The sequence below is a fragment of the Sinohyriopsis cumingii genome, chromosome 2 (genome assembly GCF_028554795.1).
Source record: "Sinohyriopsis cumingii isolate HCF-2022 chromosome 2, ASM2855479v2, whole genome shotgun sequence".
Taxonomy (NCBI): domain Eukaryota; kingdom Metazoa; phylum Mollusca; class Bivalvia; order Unionida; family Unionidae; genus Sinohyriopsis; species Sinohyriopsis cumingii.
Window position 1 is genome coordinate 92,645,074 of NC_142962.1, and position 19,880 is coordinate 92,664,953.

Genomic DNA, 19,880 nt, shown 5'->3' on the forward strand with positions numbered 1-19,880 from the left:
TTAAAAAGCATATGGAAATGGGAATGGCTGGAGCGAAATGTTGACGGAAATTTAGTTGGTCAGTTTATGAGAAAACTGAACGCTAGAAGACTGGCATTTTGTTACCTCTGCAAGAAAGATCTGAATTTTGGTAATTGTTGTTGGAGGTGTTTGGAACAGCACCTACAAAAGAAGCTGCATACGAAAAATCAAAGCTCAGAAGGCATCTGGAAAAAGTGCAGCTAATTACTATAAGCAGAAAGATTTCTTGTGTGAGAGAACAGATGTAGCCCTCTGTCAGTATATGTGCACTGTGTGTCGCCAATACAAGCATTAGCTTGAAACAAAAAAGGCTCTTATTGAGAAGGAAAAGAAATGATTGCACATTGAGCAAAAAAAGTCGATGGTGACAAAAAGGAAGGCTAAAGACAATTTTGCCAAAGCTGCAGAGCTCAACTGGCATATCAACAGGTTGTGTCCATTGGAGAAAAAGACAAGCGAATGTATGGGATTATTTGTATATAGTTGATATACTTGGGTGTTTATTTTACAGATTTGTTATGATAAGATTAAAGTATAATATATTTGCTGCAAAAATTGAGAAATTATTGTGACTTAATTACGATGTGAACACTGACATGCACATGAAATAACTTAAGCATCAATAGTATTGGAGAAAAAAATTCATGTGACTATAAATATTGTGAAATTATTGAACTCAAGTTGAACATTTTTGGTAAGTTTATTAGTTTTTCAGATGATTATTTTGGTTTATTTAATGATCATAAGTTGCACCAGGAGCAGTTTTTTTATGAGCAAAGGCCATTTTTGGCTTCAGCTTCCCCTTCCCCTCCCCCCCAAAACCCCAGATGAGGGGCGCTGTTCCTCAAGACCCCATTGGGGGAGGACGCCCGAACACCCTCTTATAATTTTTTTCTTCTCTTTTTTATGGAAGACCAAAATCATCTCTGAATCAAGTGAACTTGTATTATACTGGCTCTGTCTTGTTACCCACTCTGGTAGTCATATTTCTGGTTCAATTTTATTTGAACTTTGAATAGAAGTATTTGGTCAGGAACTTTCATGATCCTGGATAGTAAGATATCAATATTAATGAGTTGACTTTGCGTCTCATTGCCTAAGCTTGTCAACTATCTGGAGGACATATTTCTGATTAGATTCTGACCCAACATAAAAGACGGTCTGATGCCATAAAGTTCTTGGATGGCTTAAATAATGCACAAGATCTACACATATTTTTGAGGTGATCTTGCATCTTATTATTAGCTGAACTTGTTACTGCTCTGGAAGTCATATATCTTGCCTAGTTTTAAAACTTTGAATATAAATTTGTATCACCAATATCTCCGATGAATTTGAGTATGTGGAAGATACTGAAACATTATTGAGGTGGTCTTGCATATGGTTGGGTGAGCTTGTTGCCACTCTAGGGACTGTATTTCTAATCTGATTCTGGTCATACTTGTAAATAGGCTTAATTTATAGATATTTCCATTGATTTTTTGTTGTGATCGAGGTCTATTTATATTAATGATATTATCTTGAATCTGATCTGCAGAGCTTCTTGCCTCTTGAAGGGCTATTTTTGACCCAGTTTGATAAAACATAGTGAGTAGAGTCTAAAATAATATCATTAAGCCTCATTTTGATTGGATTTTGATAAAACTTGTTATGAGGTGTTAAACATATTCTGTAAGATATGGACATATTATTATGGAATGTTACAAAAATTGGTTTGGCTTGTTTCTGAAGAGGCAGTAAATTCCCATTTGATTTTAATTAAAGTTAGTAAATATTATCAGGATTTGGCATGAGTTTGATTAAATATTTTACAATACATAGAAAAAGCATTAAAAGGACTTCCGAAGAAAGAATGTTGAAATGAATTTGACCAAACTTTACAGAAAGCATTCTGGATTAAAGGGGTTTTAAATTTTGTACAAATGATGCCAATCCAATGCTAAAGTAGAAAAACATGTTGCAACCTATATCTACAAGAAAATGCTGAACATTCTTTGACCAACCTTGACTGGGGTCTTACAATAATAGGCTGATGATGCTGGTGTGCAGTCAGTCATATATGGATGAAGAAAGAAAAAGTTGAGAAACCTTGAAACAGCTGGTTTCTTCATGTATGCAGTCAACATCATTGGAAATAATTTCAGGAGATAGCATCCTGCTATCCCAGATTTTTGGGCCAATGGCTCTTGTGTTTGGCTGTTAGGTAGATGTAAAGGTAATTAGGTGAATTCAGGCCTTGGTCCTCTTGTTTATCAAACTTAGTTTGTGAATATGTGTATCAGAACAATATCTTCAATAAAATTTTCCACCAGATTAGCAGTTATAGATATAACCTAAATTAGCATGTGGGTAAATCCTGACATTGTATAAGACAAGTTAATTTGAATATACAAAAATAATTTTGTTAACAGTTATGGTATAATGGAGTTTTTCGAGATTATCAGAGATGGTTTAAATAATCCACTGTTAAATGGAATTAAAGGACACAAGAAAAAGACTTAGATTCCATGAAACTTTTTTGGCCAGTGGAGCATTAGTTCCTTCAAAGTACCTATGCTTTCATTTTGAAAGATATATCTAGAGTACAAGTCTTTAAATGGTCCTGGCAAAAACTTTTCTCAGGTATCATGTCTTAAGTCCATGTTCAGTTTTATGCATTTATGGAGTGTTGACAGAATTTATTTATGGCATACATAACTTTAAAGTGACATAAAAGTCCAATATTTCAAACCCCTTGATCTGACAAAATAGTACATGTCTGACAAGCTGGATCTTGCTTACTAATTCATGACTCAGTTGGATCCTGAAGCCGTCATTGTGCAAGAGTGAGTACTCAGTTTGATCCTGGTGTCATCATTGTGCAAGAGTGAGTACTCAGTTTGATCCTGATGCCATCATTGTGCAGGAGTGAGTACTCAGTTTGATCCTGATGCCACCATTGTGTACTAATTCATGACTCAGTTTGATCCTGATGCCATCATTGTGCAAGAGTGAGTCATTTTATATCTGTAGTGGCTGTTGTTTTTTTTTTTTCTTCTTCTGGTTATTCCATTTGTCCAACACAGTAAATCACTGTACACCCAAGTTTTGTCTTTTGAAATATAATAATTATGAATAATAATAATGAGGACTTTGTATAGCTCCTAATCTTTAGAAGCTTTAAGTGCTTTACAACATTAGGCAACACCTAAAAACAGCATATATAATGATAAGATTACAAAAAACAAACACCATGAAAATAGAAAACAGAAAACACGCTGAAAATATTTAAGGTAAGGAAGCATTATTAGGTCTTTAAGTCTGTTCTTGCAGTCGAAATAGGTGAGTTTTAAGAGTGCTTTTGATTGAGATCACTGTGTCTTTGTGTCTAAGTTCAGTGAGCATACATTCAATTTATGTTATTACAGTTAAAATTTATAGATGTCTGGATGTTTGTACAGGTTGGGACTTGAAAGCAAGAAAGAGGAAAACCTGTCTGACTGGTACTCTCAGATAATCACCAAGTCTGAGCTGATTGAATATTATGATGTTAGTGGCTGCTACATTCTCCGTCCATGGGCATATGCCATCTGGGAATCTCTCAAGGACTTTTTCGATAGAGAAATAAAGAAACTTGGTGTGGAAAATGCATACTTTCCAATGTTTGTGTCAAATTCTGCCTTAGAGAAAGAAAAGACCCATATTGCAGACTTTGCACCAGAGGTAAGTTTGTTCAAAATTACTTTGTAGCCTGAAACTGTTTGACCATTTACATTTTTCATTTAGGAGAGTGCACATAATATTAGAGTTGATTTATATATAAAAAATGATAATGACTGGTCTGCACAAATCTTAAAATATATTTATTAACATGAGCATTTCAAAGATCTTAGCTCACTTGGCCATAAATACAATTGAGCTTTCTGTGTGTGTGATATCCTTCTATTATCATTTGCATGCTACCACTTTAAAGACCTCGTTTTTGATTTAGTTTTATTTATCATCGATATGTACAAGTTTGAATGTGACCCTGCTCTGGGCATATTAATAAGGTATTCTCACATCTGATTGACTGAGCAGGTTCCCTCTCTGGAATCAGTATTTTGGATACAATTCTCATCAGTCATGGAATAAATGCTTATATCGTCAGTATCTTTTGACAGGTTTGATCATGACTGAAATGCATGCATATTAAGGTGATGATCTTACATCTGATTGACTGAGCTTGTTACCATTTAGTACTAATATTAGTACCCCTACTCCTACCTCATGGATGGGGTACTAACACGAGCATATATGTGTCAATGGAGCAAGCCGAGTGTGATTCACACCTGACCCTTTTTTCAGCCTAATATCAACAATTTGAACATGTTCCTTGCATATAATGGAATAAATTGAGTAGTCCTCTTATTTAATACCAGAAGTATCGCAAATCATTGTAGAAATAATTGTAAAATCTCGTTTACCTTTCTTATCTGATATTTTCGTTTAAATTTTCTGCCATATTAGTTCAAATAATGACATTGATTTTACAAGTACTCTGGGAAATATGATTCCTTGACTCGTCCATTTTTTAAAATCTAATTAATGATATAAAAATGTTTGACCCGCTATATTTCTTTTGTTTTTTTAAACTTTATATTAGTTAGTCTTGCAACAAGCAGCATGTCGAAGAACAAAGAAAAATAGCAAAACATAGTGATCACTTTAGTATACACAGAGTTTAGTAAGGATGCAAATTCATGATGTCTGTATTAGAATAGAAATCCCTATAATAAAATCTGTATTCATTGACATTAAATTAGTAGGTATTAAGGGACTGATCAATGACATCTACAAATAATAAGCCACCATGAAAATTTGTGATTTCACAGTATCAGAGACATACTTGGCAGACAGACAAACAAACAAAAGGACAAAAGATTGATTATAATGAATGAATACAAATAAAAATATGCAGTAGATTATATGATCTATAAGAATTCAGTAGATTACCTCTAGTCAGCTGTCATTTAAATCACTTCTTTCCCCAACCCAATATTAAAATTGCTTCTACTGCCCACTGATCCATAGCCAGAAATTATGTTTAAAAAATATGTAGGGGCAGTCACCAGTGTTTTTTTTTTTAATTATAACATCTCTGACAGTGGATCATATTTTTTGTAAATTGCTTCTGTTTTGGGTTGGTTGAATTTGAAAGTGCCTTCCCCCCAGAGGGTATATGTTTACTGGAACAGCCCTTAGACTTTGCAAATAAGCTAATATCATTAAGATATGGGATGAGTTTTGCCTACTGATCATAAACCAGAAGAGCTTACAGGATGGCCTGTTGTCTGTTTTCCATCCATCCATTAGTACAAAGTTTGCTTATCACTGCTGCTCCAAAACTATTTGGAGGATTGCCATGAAACTTTATACACATACATTCATCCAAGCTCTAGACAGTGCTGCAAAGATATCTGATGCAGCCGCCGTAGCAGCCATTTTGAAAATGTTGTTATTGCTTCTTCTCCTGAATGGATGTTCAAATGAAGATAGGATTTTCACTGAAAGACTTATTATGAATGACCTAAATGTCAGTGGTCCGAATGTGTTGTTTTTGGGTTTAACGCCATTTTTCAGCACAAGATAGGCTATATATGGCGGCCAGTATAACTGGTGGAGGAAGAACCCTGGAAAACCCAGGGAAGAACCACCAACCCATGAGAAGCTACTGGCAGGCTTTCCCACATACCCACGCTAGCCGAGCCTTGGACTCGAACCCACGCATACAGAGGTGAGATGGCAGTGATCCGGAATGGTGAGCACTTTAGACCACTCGGCCACTCAGGGCCCCGGTCCCAATGTGACATGAAATCTTGCCACCATGGCAGCCATTTTGAAAATCTTTTTACTACTACTTCTTCAGAACAGACGATCATAATGACAATGAGTTTTCAAAAGTAGGCCACTTTTGATGTCTAGTTGATCTTAAATGAAAATGATTGTATTTGTACATCCAGTATGGTCATCAAGGTGGCTGTAATGAAAATCTTCTTGTTACCGCTCATCCTGAATGGTCAGTAAAAGACTTCTTTTGATACCTTGTTGGTCCTGAATTAAACTGGAACTGATCTGAAATCCAGTGTGGCCATCACACCAGCCATCTTTAAAATCTTTTTATTGCAATCCCCTCATGAATGGAAAGTCCTGTCAGCATGGACTATTCATCACAAGACTTCTTTTGATCTTGAGTAAACATTGTACAATCTGATGTCCAATATGGCCACCATGGCAGCTGTCTTTAGATCTTGTCACTCCTCATAACTGGAAAGTCATTTCAGCTTTGCATTTTCACCAGACAACTTTTTATTATGTTGATATGGAAAGTCATATTGACATAGGGTTTCTACCAGAAGACAAATTGTGAACTCTTGTTGATCCTAAATGAAAATGCTGATTTGACCTTAAATTAATAGCTGTCATATCAGCATTGGGGTTTCACCAAAAGTCTTCTAATGGTGTCTAGTTTGTCCTAAATGAAAATGGTGTCAATATTACAACCAATATGACTGCAGCAGTGTGTAATTTGAAAATCACTCAAGAATATCAGAGATGATTTCAGTGCTCAGTAGTTAAAAGAATAACTGGTCTTATCTTGAATTACTGTTAATTGGAATGAGACCTATACATTGGCAGATTTTTGTACCACTCTGTTGACTGATTTTTTTTACAAGTTGGTGAATAGGCCTGTAAAAACAATTTTTTGATTATTATGATCATGAATGAAATTCATGCATATTAATGACATGATCTTGCAGCTGATTGGTTGAGTTTGTCATCACTCTGTAACTGAACAGATATTAATCAGATTTGGTAAATAGCCTCATCTTATCAGGATGCTGGGTGAGTTTATGAATAAGATTTGCATACATTGGCAAGATGATCTTGTATCTGTTTATGCCAAATCACTAAGAGACTGAATTACAATTGGACAAATACTTATAAAATACAACATTTATTAACATTTTCTCAAGTTGACTGACATTAAGGACATCAGTCTATAAAAGACTGTTTTTTGTCCTTTGAGTGTCCTTTATTGACAGATTTCACTATATCTGTCTAGTGGACAAGAAAAGAAATTATACAATATAGCTAAATGTTGCATAATGTCTCTTGCTTCAGGTTGCTTGGGTGACGCGGTCAGGGAAGACAGAACTGGCAGAACCAATTGCTATTCGTCCCACCAGTGAAACAGTGATGTACCCATCATATGCAAAGTGGATTAAATCTCACCGTGACCTGCCCCTCAAACTCAACCAGTGGTGTAATGTTGTGGTAAGCGTGTTGAAGGAATTCATATCCTTTTCAGTTTTGAGTTCATTACTAACTTGGATGTTAATCAAGTAAAGTATATTATGCCAGTGAACTAGATTGTTGGTCTGGCCTATTGGATCCAGAATCATTGTTAATTATTGATCTAATTCTATGGTTAAATGTCCAAACTTATGATTTTTATATCCTTAGGGGTATATATTAATCCATATGTCTCTGTGTCTGGCTGTCCATCCTTTTGTCTTGTGCTAGTTATTCAACCAGTCACCCAGATTTCAATGGATTGCCAATAAATTGGGCAAATCTTATGGTCATCATGTGAAGATGTGTATGTTGACAAATCACTTTCCTAACACAATCTCATTAGTGCAGCTAGTCCCATAGTGTCTTGCAGTGTTTTATGGATTGCCAAGTATGGTTTGCATCTAATGATGACACATCTATGTGTTTCCTTGATGATATTAAGAGTTATTGCCCTTGTTGACTTAACAGCTGGACGCAGTGTTTGCCAGAATTTTGTGATGCAGCTACTTATAGTTTGTAGTGAATTCATGTGAAACTTGGTACATATATGGTCATCAGTTGAAGATATACCAGTTGACATATTGTATTCCCATTCCGCAACAACCCTTGTAACGTATTCGTTCCAAATATTAGTTAGCCAATGACTCTTAAAGAGTATTCTGACTGGTCAAAAGTTTTAAATTCATCCAATGAATCTTCATGTAATGGAAACTGATGGCAATGGAAAGAAGAAGCATGCTTGCAAAAAAAAATGGCATACTGATTTGTTGAGAAAAACCATGTCACGAGAGGTTTAGATAAAGGTTTTAAAAATGTATAGGAATGGAAATTGCTGGAGCGAAAAGTCGACGGAAATTTAGTTGGTAAATTTATAAGAAAACTGCTAGAGGATTGGCATTTTGTGACCTCTGCTCTACGGTAATCGCAGTTGGGAAGAGCTTGGAACAGCACCTAAAAAAGAAACTGCATATGGAAAAATCAAAGCTCAGACAGCATCTGGAAAAAGAGCAATTAATTGCTATAAGAAGAAAGATTTCTTGCATGAGAGAACATCGTGTGCTGAAAGATGGCGTTAAACCCTACAACAACAACAACAACAACAACATGAGAGAACAGATATAGCTCTCTGTCAGAATACGCACTGCATGTCGTCAATACAAGCACCAGCTTGGAAGAAAAAAGGCTCTCATTGAGAAGGAAAAGAAATTATTGCACATTGAGCCGAAAAAAATGTCAGTGGCGACAAAAAGGAAGGCAAAAGAAATCTTTGCCAATGCAGCAAAAAGAGCTCGACTGGCATATCAACAGGTTGTGTCCATTGGAGAAAAAGACAAGTGAATGTATGGGATTATTTGTATATGGTTGATATACTTGGGTGTTTATTTTACAGATTAATTATGAAAAGAGAGAGGTATAATATATTTGCTGCAAAAATTGAGAAATTATTGTGATGTAATTACAATGTGAACACTGACATGCAGATGAAATAACTTAAGCACCAATAGTATTGGAGAATAAATTCATGTGACAATAAATATTGTGAAATTATTCAAGTTGAAATTTTTTGGTAAGTTTGTTACTTTTTCAAATGATTATTTTGTTATATATTATAGTCATAAGTTGCACCAGGAGCAGTTTTTTATGATTGTAAAATGCATTTTTGGTCGGGGGCCAAAGGCCCCCTGGACCCACAGATCGGGGGCACTGCCCCTCGAGACCCCAATGGGAGATGACCCCCAAACACCCCTTTCCAATTTTCAGCTTTTTGGGTGGAATACCAAAATCATGTCTGCATTGGGAAATGTGTATAGTAATAGTCACAGAAAGTCTGTCACCAGGTACCAGGTACCAACTCACTAGGAACTGGACATTGGACACAAGGCACAGGTTACTGCGGAATGCTTAAGTGACCCAAGTTTCTGCCACCAGGTACTGGACACCATGTGGCTATCAACAGGTATGGGGGCATTGTTTTTGGTCACAGGTCACCAATCATGGAGCATTAGTCACCAAATTTGGACACTGGTACTGGACACTAAATAACCAAGTATGGTGCAGAGATGCTCTCAGAGTGCATGATCGCTTGATTCATGTAAAATGTTAAGAATTTGTGCACTTGGAAAGCGGTGATGCACAAGAACTTAATTTCAAGTCATGCACATGAAAATATACTCTACGCAGAATACAACTTTATTCAGCCATTCAACCTTAAAGTGTTTGCAGAAATAGTAGCGATATTGAAGAGCTTGTTGCAACATGTATTTTTTCATAACTGTTTCTAATTTCTTTGGCTGACATGAGTGATTTTCAAACCAAATTTGATTGGCACATTGTGCCCCACAACAATTATTCTCTAAGTTTGAACCCTGCATCAAGGAAGTTTTACAAATGCATGTTTATAATATAAAAGACCTAAAATGGCTGATTGCCAGTGTCCTAAAATGGCTGATTGCCAGTGTTGTTTATATTTAGATGATGATTTAGTTTGCTGATCATTGTAATTAAGGCAATTTATTTTTAAATTTAGGAAGTATATGAGACTATAGGAATTGGGAAATTGTTAATGGAGATAGCAGTAAGTGATTTTAAACCAAAAAATGCTATTAAATCAGTGTTTTATCTACCCATGCATCATGCATCAAATACACAGACTTTTCCGACTGATGCCCACAAAAGTCGTTGACGGTACATAAACTGATGCATCCTAATGTTATGTTTTGCTGATTTATACCAAACAAAGGTTTGGTCTAAAAATTATTGCTGGCAAATAAATTGATGTACTCCAATATTATGTTTTGCTGATTAACACAAAATAAAGATTTGCTCTAACCACTTTATTGGGTAGATTACTCTTCCAAGCAGGGAAAACACGGGCACATCAGTTTCTTACGCTGATGTTATCATAATACATAGGGTTATATGTGAATGTGGAGCATGGAGCTGATCTTACGTGACCTGTAATGGTCACATCATTTGTAGAACTGTATAATCACCACACAAGAATGTTTTATGCACATCCTTGTCATGCAATGAAGCAAAAATTTCCATGCGCTTAAGTGTCTGCCTTGCATTGTTCCAAGATACTGTCAGTGTTCGACTGAAAATGGCATCCAAGGCAAAAAAATTAAATTAGATCTGAAACAAACAAAATTCACATTTCGACTGCATTTGTACAACCGGTCGTCAGCAAGGGAATTGCCTTATTGGCTTTAATCACATTTTATAACTAATATTTTTATTGTGTATTTAAACAATGTAATTATTTTTTAAAACTACTGAAGACTGATCATGGGCTTGAATAGGACTCATAGGTTTGGATTTTGACTCACTATTTTTTGCCTTGACGAGTCAAATGGCTTACATGAAGCCATTTGTTGTTTGTTGTTGTTGTTTTAGGGTTTAACGCCATTTTTCAGCACAAGATAGGCTATACATGGCGGCCAGTATAACTGGTGGAGGAAGAACCTTGGAAAACCCAGGGAAGAACCACCGACCCACGAGAAGCTACTGGCAGGCTTTCCCACGTACCCACGCTAGCCGAGCCTTGGACTCGAACCCATGTAGACAGAGGTGAGATGGCAGTGATCCGGAACGGTGAGCGCTTTCGGCCACTCGGGGCCCCAAGCCATTTGTAGATAAAACACTGTTAAATACAAATCTGGTGTACATGCTGAATCAATAAAAATTGATGGCATGATGGTCATCCCCTCATTTCAGCGGTATTTCAAAATTAATTGTAGAAAAGGCCGACAAGAAGCCAAATTAAAATATAGACAAAAAATAGAGTGAACTTTTTGTTTCTTTTCTCATAAATTTAGCCCTGTGGGATCATATGCTGTAAAACCATACAGCCCTAACATAAAGGTTACAATCAGTCTATTAAATAAAGAGGCAACATTTTTTAAAGATTTTGATTTCAATAAGGGTTTTGGATCTGGAAGAAAGAGATATGGATATTGAAGTGTTATGTAGATATTGAGCTATGGCAGTTTCCTCCTCGCCCCTTATTTTTGTGACAAGGGGTGAAATCTCTCCCCCCCCCCCAAATGATAAAATCCTGAGAGCATCTCTGATGGTATTTGGTGCCAATCTTTGATTGTCAGTCTCAGCTCATTGATTACAGCACTCCAGTTGCTGAATACCAATCATCATACTTCAGTTTTTCAGATTAGGTAACTTATTTGACCACTGTTCTAGAGGAAAATACTGGGTCATTAATGCCCCGTTCTCCGTATTCCCATTCAATCTCTGTGAAACAACTGACTTGGAGTTTTGAAAACCAGTCTGAGGGGAAGGGATCTTGTTAATATTCCTTCCTTTCTGATGTTCCCATTGAACCCCAATGGTGCCTGGGGATGCCAACCACCTAGTGTTTAGTCAGACATGGTTCTTTTGCTAACTCTGCCACCACTGATGACTTGCCTGTATGGATTAACAGCCTGAGCACACACCATGACCACCACTAGCCACCTCCAGTGCTGAGAGGAAATGCCTAAGAACTAGGCACATCCCGTAACTGAACTTATTGTTCCTCCCGCAATCAGTGATGGTGAGGGAGTTGACTCAAAATGTTTCTAAAGGATAAAAGGAGCTGGAGGGCATAAATGGGTGGTCTGTTCCTTCTGATGGGTGGTCTGTCTCTTCACTGTTTAGGTCCCTGGTCTTAGCAAATAACTAGAAGGTCCATTTGCCTGCTTGGCCAATTAGGCCTTCAACCATTGACTTGGGTGGTACTTTCAGCAGGGCACCTGGGCTTGATACTCCATCAAGACCTTCAAGATTTTAGAACTGAATGTGCTGATACTTGTTGCCCTAATCTTTTCTCAGCTGCCTAATTCAGTCCAGCAAAGAAGCTATCTTTGTCTTCAGGTTAGAGGTGGAGGCAAAACAATGGCATATGTGCTTTCGATATCTATGCGCTCTCTGCAGAACCTCATCTCTGTAGGAATGCAGCCTTGAGGACACCCAGGATTTTTTGATGGATCAGATGTGGAGACACTGCTTCGAGGGTTAGTCCATGTAGTGGCCTCTGAAGTGATCAGTAACACCAGTCCCTGGCCACAGTAATGGGTCACATTACATGGATGAAGAAATGCCTCCATCCTTGGTATCCCTTCTTTGCATATTCAGTAGGGAAATAATTGGAATTAAAATCAATCTCAATGTAAAAACCCTTTTTGCCCCTGATTCTGTTGACAAGTTTGCTTGAGGAGTCAGGGGAGGAAAATATTGGGCCCCTCACCATTCCCAAATGGAAGTAGACAATCAATCTTAGGGAGTCTCACCCTCTTCTGCCTAGTTCTTCTATTCATAAAGCCCCATTAGCAGGTGAAGCCCTTTTGCAGAGGCTTTGTTGGACCTCTCAGAAGGTCCTTTTCTACATTAAAGGAGTGTTATTACTGGCTTTGGTCTCCCCAGTGCTCTCCATAAGTCCAGGAACTTATTCTTTCTTAGTTTTGAAGAAATGGGGAATGTCTGGACTATTCATCAGACCTTCCCATTTGAACAAATTCCATCTAGAAGAGCGGTTCAGGATGGAGACTGTTGCCTTAGTCAGGAATGCCATCTTACCAGCCCACAGGAAATTTTTCTGGATTTGTCTTGGGCAGGACATATTCAGTTTCAGGTCTTTTCCTTTTAGCATAGCTTCCTTTCCAGAAGCCTTCACCAGGGTGATGGGTGTGATATCAACTTATTTAAGGTCCTTAGGGATTCCTCCAGTATTAGTATATGTCCTCAGATGTTCCTTTATGATGTGTCTGTCTCTCTTTTAGGAGACTAACTCGCCTGGACTTTTGATCCCCAATCTTGAGGAAATGGATCTTATACCTTCTCAGAATTTCATTTACATGGGGATGAATTGCCTCACCTTTCAAGGAACAGTCTCTGTTCCTCCCAGAAGACTCTCACAAATACTTGCTCACTTAATAAAACTTTACGAGAAGACTCCTATTTTACTAGTAAAATAATATCTTGGGCATTTGTCCAGGCACAAAATTTGTATGTTTCAGATGAAGATAAACATAAAACATGATTTCATATTCATTAAGTAGTGAATTATATTCATGATATTGGCAAATATTCAGGCAATACTACACAAGTCTTGCAATACTACATAAGCCTGCATTGTAAAATGGTCAACCTTCAAGTTATATATGCCACCTGAATGATACCACACCCTTTTTTGCCTACAGGTCATACACCAGAAGAGCTTATGACAGTAATTCTCAAACTGTGTGCCTCAGCACACTAGTATGCTGCGAGAGATTTGCAGGTGTGCCGTGTGAGTTTTTTAAAAATATTTAAGATTGCTAGCGTTTTGAAACCTTTAACATATCGAAAAATTAAATGGTAAATCAATGTCGCAAAAGTTAAAAAGTAACATATATAAGTTCTGAACCAAGTTATTCAGGTTGTAAACTTCATCAATCTCGACTTTTCTCTCAACTCTGTGAAGCAATGGATTTAGACTACAAATACCTGCTGTACCATACCGACATTCATTGGCTTTCAATGGGGAAAAGTGTTAAAGCGTCTCGTCTATCGCAAGATTGAAGTGATTTCGTTCTTGAAGGTTGAGAAAACAGACTTTGGATTCTCTCTTCATGACGAAATCTGGTGGCTGAAGGTTCAGTTTCTCTCCGATTTATTCGACAAATTAAATTCGCTAAATTTAAGTCTTCAAGGACCATCAGAAAACATCATCACTGCAACATCAAAACTAAAGTCATTTGATGAAAAGTTGTCGCTGTGGCAAAATATGGTCTTGAAGGGAGTCCTCAACTGCCTTCCTATTGTCAACGAATCTCATTCAAACAAGAAAATCATCCCCGAAATTCTGGACACACTGAGAGACCTACAATTGGCACTGCAGCATTACTTCCCATCACATGTAAGCGAGGAATATGGATGGGTGAGCAATCCATTTGGAAACAACGAAACTACAAATCTTACAACCGAAGAAGAAGAACAGCTCATTAATTTAAAAAGAAGCGATAAATTTTTTCAGTCAATATTTCTTGAAAAGACCCTGGATGAGTTTTGGATCTCAGTCAAGAAGTCATATCCTGCAATCAGTTCAAAAGTAATCAAAATAATCCTGCCATTTGTGTATTCGTGGTTTTGTGAGTTTGGATTTTCAGCATTGACTGACGTCAAATCGAAAGAGAGAGAGAGACTTCTTAAAATCGACGATGAAATGCAGTGTTGTTTGTCAACTTTGGAGTCTCGCTTCAATCTGATTCGCTCTCGAAAGCAGGCACATCCTTCACATTAAATTTAAAATTAAATATATATGTAAAAACAAATAAGTTCTTCACCACAAAAATTGTTAAATCTTTTCAGGTGTGCCGTGAAATTTCTTAGATCTTTTTGGTGCGCCGCAAGACAAAAAAAGTTTGAGAAACACTGGCTTATGAGACGGTCTGTTGATTGTCTCTATGTTAGCACGTGGATATTACTTCTACTCCTAAACTAGTTGTAGCATTGCTATTAAACTTGAAACATGCTTTCTTCCAAGATTTTGTCATTAGTACTCATGCTGAACAGGGGTTGTGAGTAAAAGACCTTGTGATATCTGGTTGGTCCTAAATGAAAATGGTGCTCCTGTGACATCTAGTATGGCTGCCACCACAGCCATCTTGAAAATCTTTTCATAGTTACCCTTTCTCAGTGGAAAGTCATGGTGAGGTGGCTTTTTTACCGGGAGTCTGTTTTTTCTGATGTCTTGTCTGTCCCAGATAAAATGAAGCTGATCTGATATCCAATATGTTCACCATAGTAGCCATCTTGAAATTTTTTCCATTGTACACCTCCTGAATGGAATGTGATACCAATATGGGAATTTTCGCCTGAAGACTTGTGATGTCTAGTGTATGGTAAACAGAAATGATGTAGATCTGACCTCCAGTTTGGTTGTTATGTGGCAATCTTGTAAACTGTGATATTGATACTCCTTCTCTGTAGGGTGGTCATATTTACATAGTTTTTATAGATTTCAGTGTAATAATGCAAAAATTATATTTAATGCCTGTCCAGTTTGTGAGTGTTTCTTCTAATTGCAGAGATGGGAGTTCAAACACCCACAGCCTTTCCTGCGAACAAGAGAGTTCCTGTGGCAGGAAGGACATACAGCTTTTGCTGACCAAGAGGAGGCCAAAAAAGAGGTAACTATTTATTAGTTACAGCAGTTTGGTTATCATTTGTGCAAAGTAATGCACCATCACTGTATTTGTATATTTTTAAGTTTACAATGTTACATGTTGTCCATAGGAAAATACACCTCTCCTGCAATAACTTGCACATAGCAGGGTCCAAAAATACAGACTACAATATAAGTGAGGGCATGAGTTACCAAGGTACCTATATTATATATTTATTATATATTAAAAATAGTATGTCAGCACAACTGGACAACAACAGAGAGTCGTTTTATAATTTTGCTGGGAATAATTTTCAATAAAACTTTGTTCTCCTGCTTCCTTTTCTATGCTAATTGGTAGGATAAACTACTAATTAATGCTAGATAGTTTTATTATGTTATCTACTTAATAATATTATATGTATACATGCCAACCATTACACTTATGACATAATCATTACGCTTTTTTTCACTAAATTACACCTTATGTGCAAATGTATATGCATTACACATTTTCAGTATATCCCCCACCAAAAAAATTAATAATTTGTTTTCTTATTTTTATTAACATCCCATTAATCCCACTGACCGTATTCTAGAACAGACAGCTTCTGTGTAACTACAACATAAGAGTATGCTTGTCCAAAGACTTGCATGCACAGTATTATGTTCTATTTATAGCAGTTGCCCATTTTCCAAGATATGTGCTGGTTTCTACTTTCAATTTTTTACCTTAGTTTCAATTTATAGCAGCTGTATGGCTTAGTTAGGAAAGAACTGGTTTTCTAACTTTTAATCTTTGGTCGCAGATTCTTTGTTCTAATTCGTATTTGGTACAGAACCAGTCTGTAGGTATTTGGCACTAAAAGCCAAGTCAGATTTATTCTAGTCGATGTGTGTGTTAGGGCAAAAATATTTTACAAATAATTTCACAGATGGATTAGGAAAGACGAAAAACTGTTTCAGAGATGAATACATGAATTACACAATACAGTGTTCCATTCTAGGGCAGCTTCATGCCCCTTGCGGGTTGTATGGAAAGGATTTTAATATTGGTCATAGTGATCAAATAAAGAAACCTGGAATTAGCATGTTTTACTAACTCCAATACTAAAGTAATTTCTTATATACAGCAGAACTAAATTGTGGACACAAATTTTATAAATGCAGATGCGTTATCTACTAAGTTCTTAATATAATACAGACTACTCCTAGCGCAGCCTTGCCAACTCATGAGTTTGCCATAAGTCTTATGAAAATTACCCTTAAAATACGAACTTACAGCATACTAACAAAAATTACATAAAAATGATCATTGCCAAAAAGTCTGGATAATTGGTTCATCCGTGTTTTATTTGGATCCGTTTTTCATCTTAGAATTAGTGAAATTAGGAAACCAGACTTACTTTACAGCGTGTGAAGCATCTGCATGATATACTGTTGAGTATAAAAATTTTAAAAATGGTGTCCAGAAAGTGATGCATGTTAAGATGAAACAGAAAATAAGCTTCTAGAAAAGTGTTAATAATCAAATCAGAAGAATTTTTTGTTGTTGTGGGGCTTAACGCCATTTTTCAGCACACGATAGGCTATACATGGCGGCCAGTATTAATGGTGGAGGAAGAACCCAGGAAAACCCCGGAAAGAACCACCGACCCACGAGAAGCTACTGGCAAGCTTTCTCACATATCCACATTGGCTGAATCCTAGACTCGAACCACCGCAGACAGCGGTGAGATGGCAGTGATCTGTAATGGAGAGTATTCAGAGTCTTGTGAATAAAAGCTTAAAAAGACACAGTTATGTTTATTGGACATCACATGCCAATTTGCGTATGTCTCGTGGCGGGAGATATGACTGCTATCGTCATGTGAAATGGAAAATAATTGCCAAGAATTTTATGTCAAGTTGAGAGATATCAATAAGCCATTGAGCTGCATAAAGTTTGGAATTAGAGTTTGTGCAGTTTTAGTAGTGGTAAATAAAGTCAACACGTACTTTACAAACTTTTCAGTAGAACATAATATTCATCGTCCATGCGTCAAACTTTTAATTACATTTTCCAGCATTATCATAGCAGTTACTGATACTTTGTTACACCTTACTGAAAACTGGTCAGTCTTACAGGGAAAAAATCAACTGCCTTACTGAGACGGACTCGTCAAGGTTGACAGGTTTGCTAGCGGTAGAAGACTACATTGGTCTTTTGTTCAAACACATTTCCTTATTCCAAAACTGCAGAAAATATGCAATTGCAAGAACAAAATCATCTAATATTGTTAGGTGTTTAGCAGAAGACACTTCACTTAAAATTGCAAAAGCCAAAAAAATTGAGACGTGTAGTATTGCAATAGACAGGAGTAGTTATTATGACAAAAAGTTGTACCCAGTCTGTTTAAGAGACTTTGACAGTGATAAGGGCAAAGTAATAGTGCTCTTCTTCCGTTACCAAAATTAACAGTAGATTGCACTGGAGAAAACATCTTTTTTTTTATTTTCTTGATAATGCTTTGAATGAACATAAGTTGGCAGAACTGTATGGGGGTTTTCAGCTAATGCTGCATCAGTGATGACTGGAATTCATGCAAAAGTTGCATTCTATATTTTGAAAAATGTCTCCATCATTGTAAATATCAGGTTCTGTCATATGATGCACCATGCTGCAGGAAAGGCAGCTCATAAATTAGAAGGAGAACTCCTGAAGTATCAAATTGGCACTCTACCTGACAATGTACTTCATGCAGACAGAGTTGATTTTTTTCATCCTATTTCCAAGCTAAAATACCCAATAACTGTAAGATAATTTTCCTCTTTGTCAGGTTATGTAAAGAATATTGGTTCTTTACAATTCTAATGCTGACTGTGAGATTGTTCAGTATTGTTAACAAAACTAAAACTGAATTCAGATCCAGGCTTTGTAACCTATCACTTAGTGCTTTTCTGGTGTAAATCATTAATGGTCTCAGCTGGTACAAAATGTTTTGAAATGCAGTATGATAGTCTGTTGCTTTTTAAAGCTCAAAGTGTTATATATGAAAACCTGAAGCAGTAAATGATGCTAAAAGTCAAGAGGGATAAATAAGTCATTTGGTACATATGCTTATTGAATTTTTATCATGTTATATGTGGATTACTCTTTTTCTGCTCGGATTACTTTTTTTGTCCACTTGGATTATGCTTTTTCCTCGCCAGGGGTTGGCATGTATGCACTATATTCTAAGTCAAAAAACTCTTTGCAATCATGGAACTGTCATGTCAGTTTTGTTTTCAAATATCCAGGTGTACGTAATTCTAGAACTGTATGCTGCAGTGTATGAGCAGTTGCTGGCCATTCCAGTTGTACGTGGCAGGAAAACTGAGAAGGAAAAGTTTGCTGGTGGAGACTTTACCACGACCATTGAAGTATACATATCTGCAAGTGGACGTGCAATCCAGGTAAGATCAGATTATATTATTTGTTAATGTATACAAGATTTATTGCAAAATTTGTATCTGTTATTAGATTTAAATTCTGGACAAAGGCTGTAAAAATATGAACCTTTGATAAACTTTGAATATTTCTCTTTTTAGGTGCACAATCTATGACATTTTAATCATTGCATTATGGATCTTGTATTTATCTTCACATACAGCAAAAAGAAAGAGTTGATTAGAAGAAGGTGTACTGGAGAGTTAAAACGGCAGCTTTTTCGAAGTACTGAATAATAATAATGGCTATTTGATTTTTTTTTTTTACTGAATAATAATAATGGCTATTTGATTTATTTATTTTTAAACGTTGACCTTCAAACATTTATTGACTATTTGATGAATAACATTTTATTCAAAAGAAAAACAATCTTGAGCTGTTATATTTTTCAGATTTGTACTATGAAAGTAGTCTATTGTGTATATGGTTGCAGACAAACAAACCCATTCTTTGACAGATTTTATTTTCAGTTCTATACAGAGAATGAAATAAACACTGATTGTCTATGCAAATTATTTTAAACATATTGCGAAATATGTGTGTGTTTGTGTGTGTTAACTGCACATCAAACAAATAATGTAATGATAATAATGATTAACAATAATAGCAATAATGATATTCAGTTCATGGTAATTGTTCAAGAACCAATTTTGAAAAGTGAACCTCTATGGAAAGGTCAGTTTTGCCTTAACCCATGGATGAGGACTACTGACAGATTTTACTCTATTCAAAGTACAGATTAACGGTTCACTTCAGCAAGACAGGGATGCTCACTATCATTATTATATGTAATAGCTGAAGAAACCTTATGTATATTCCCCAAAAAAGTTATGTAAGTGCATATATCTGATTTGGAAAAGGAAATAAAAATTTACAGCATGCAGATGACTATCAGCGTTATGAAAGATTGGCAAAAGAATTTACCCATTTTTG

The 19,880-nt window shown here is 36.3% G+C and overlaps 1 protein-coding gene across 3 annotated transcripts in view; it reads left to right on the forward strand.

Moving 5' to 3' along the window:
* The window catches only part of LOC149805371 (bifunctional glutamate/proline--tRNA ligase-like), a 128,938-nt gene that overhangs the window by 88,131 nt on the left and 20,927 nt on the right, over positions 1 to 19,880 (forward strand). For all 3 annotated transcript variants that reach the window (XM_089949767.1, XM_089949769.1, XM_089949768.1), the window contains 4 exons: positions 3,462 to 3,723; positions 7,165 to 7,317; positions 15,402 to 15,503; positions 18,758 to 18,913. In XM_089949767.1, coding sequence (XP_089805893.1) covers positions 3,462 to 3,723; positions 7,165 to 7,317; positions 15,402 to 15,503; positions 18,758 to 18,913 — 673 coding nt within the window. The remainder of the gene's footprint in view (positions 1 to 3,461; positions 3,724 to 7,164; positions 7,318 to 15,401; positions 15,504 to 18,757; positions 18,914 to 19,880) is intronic.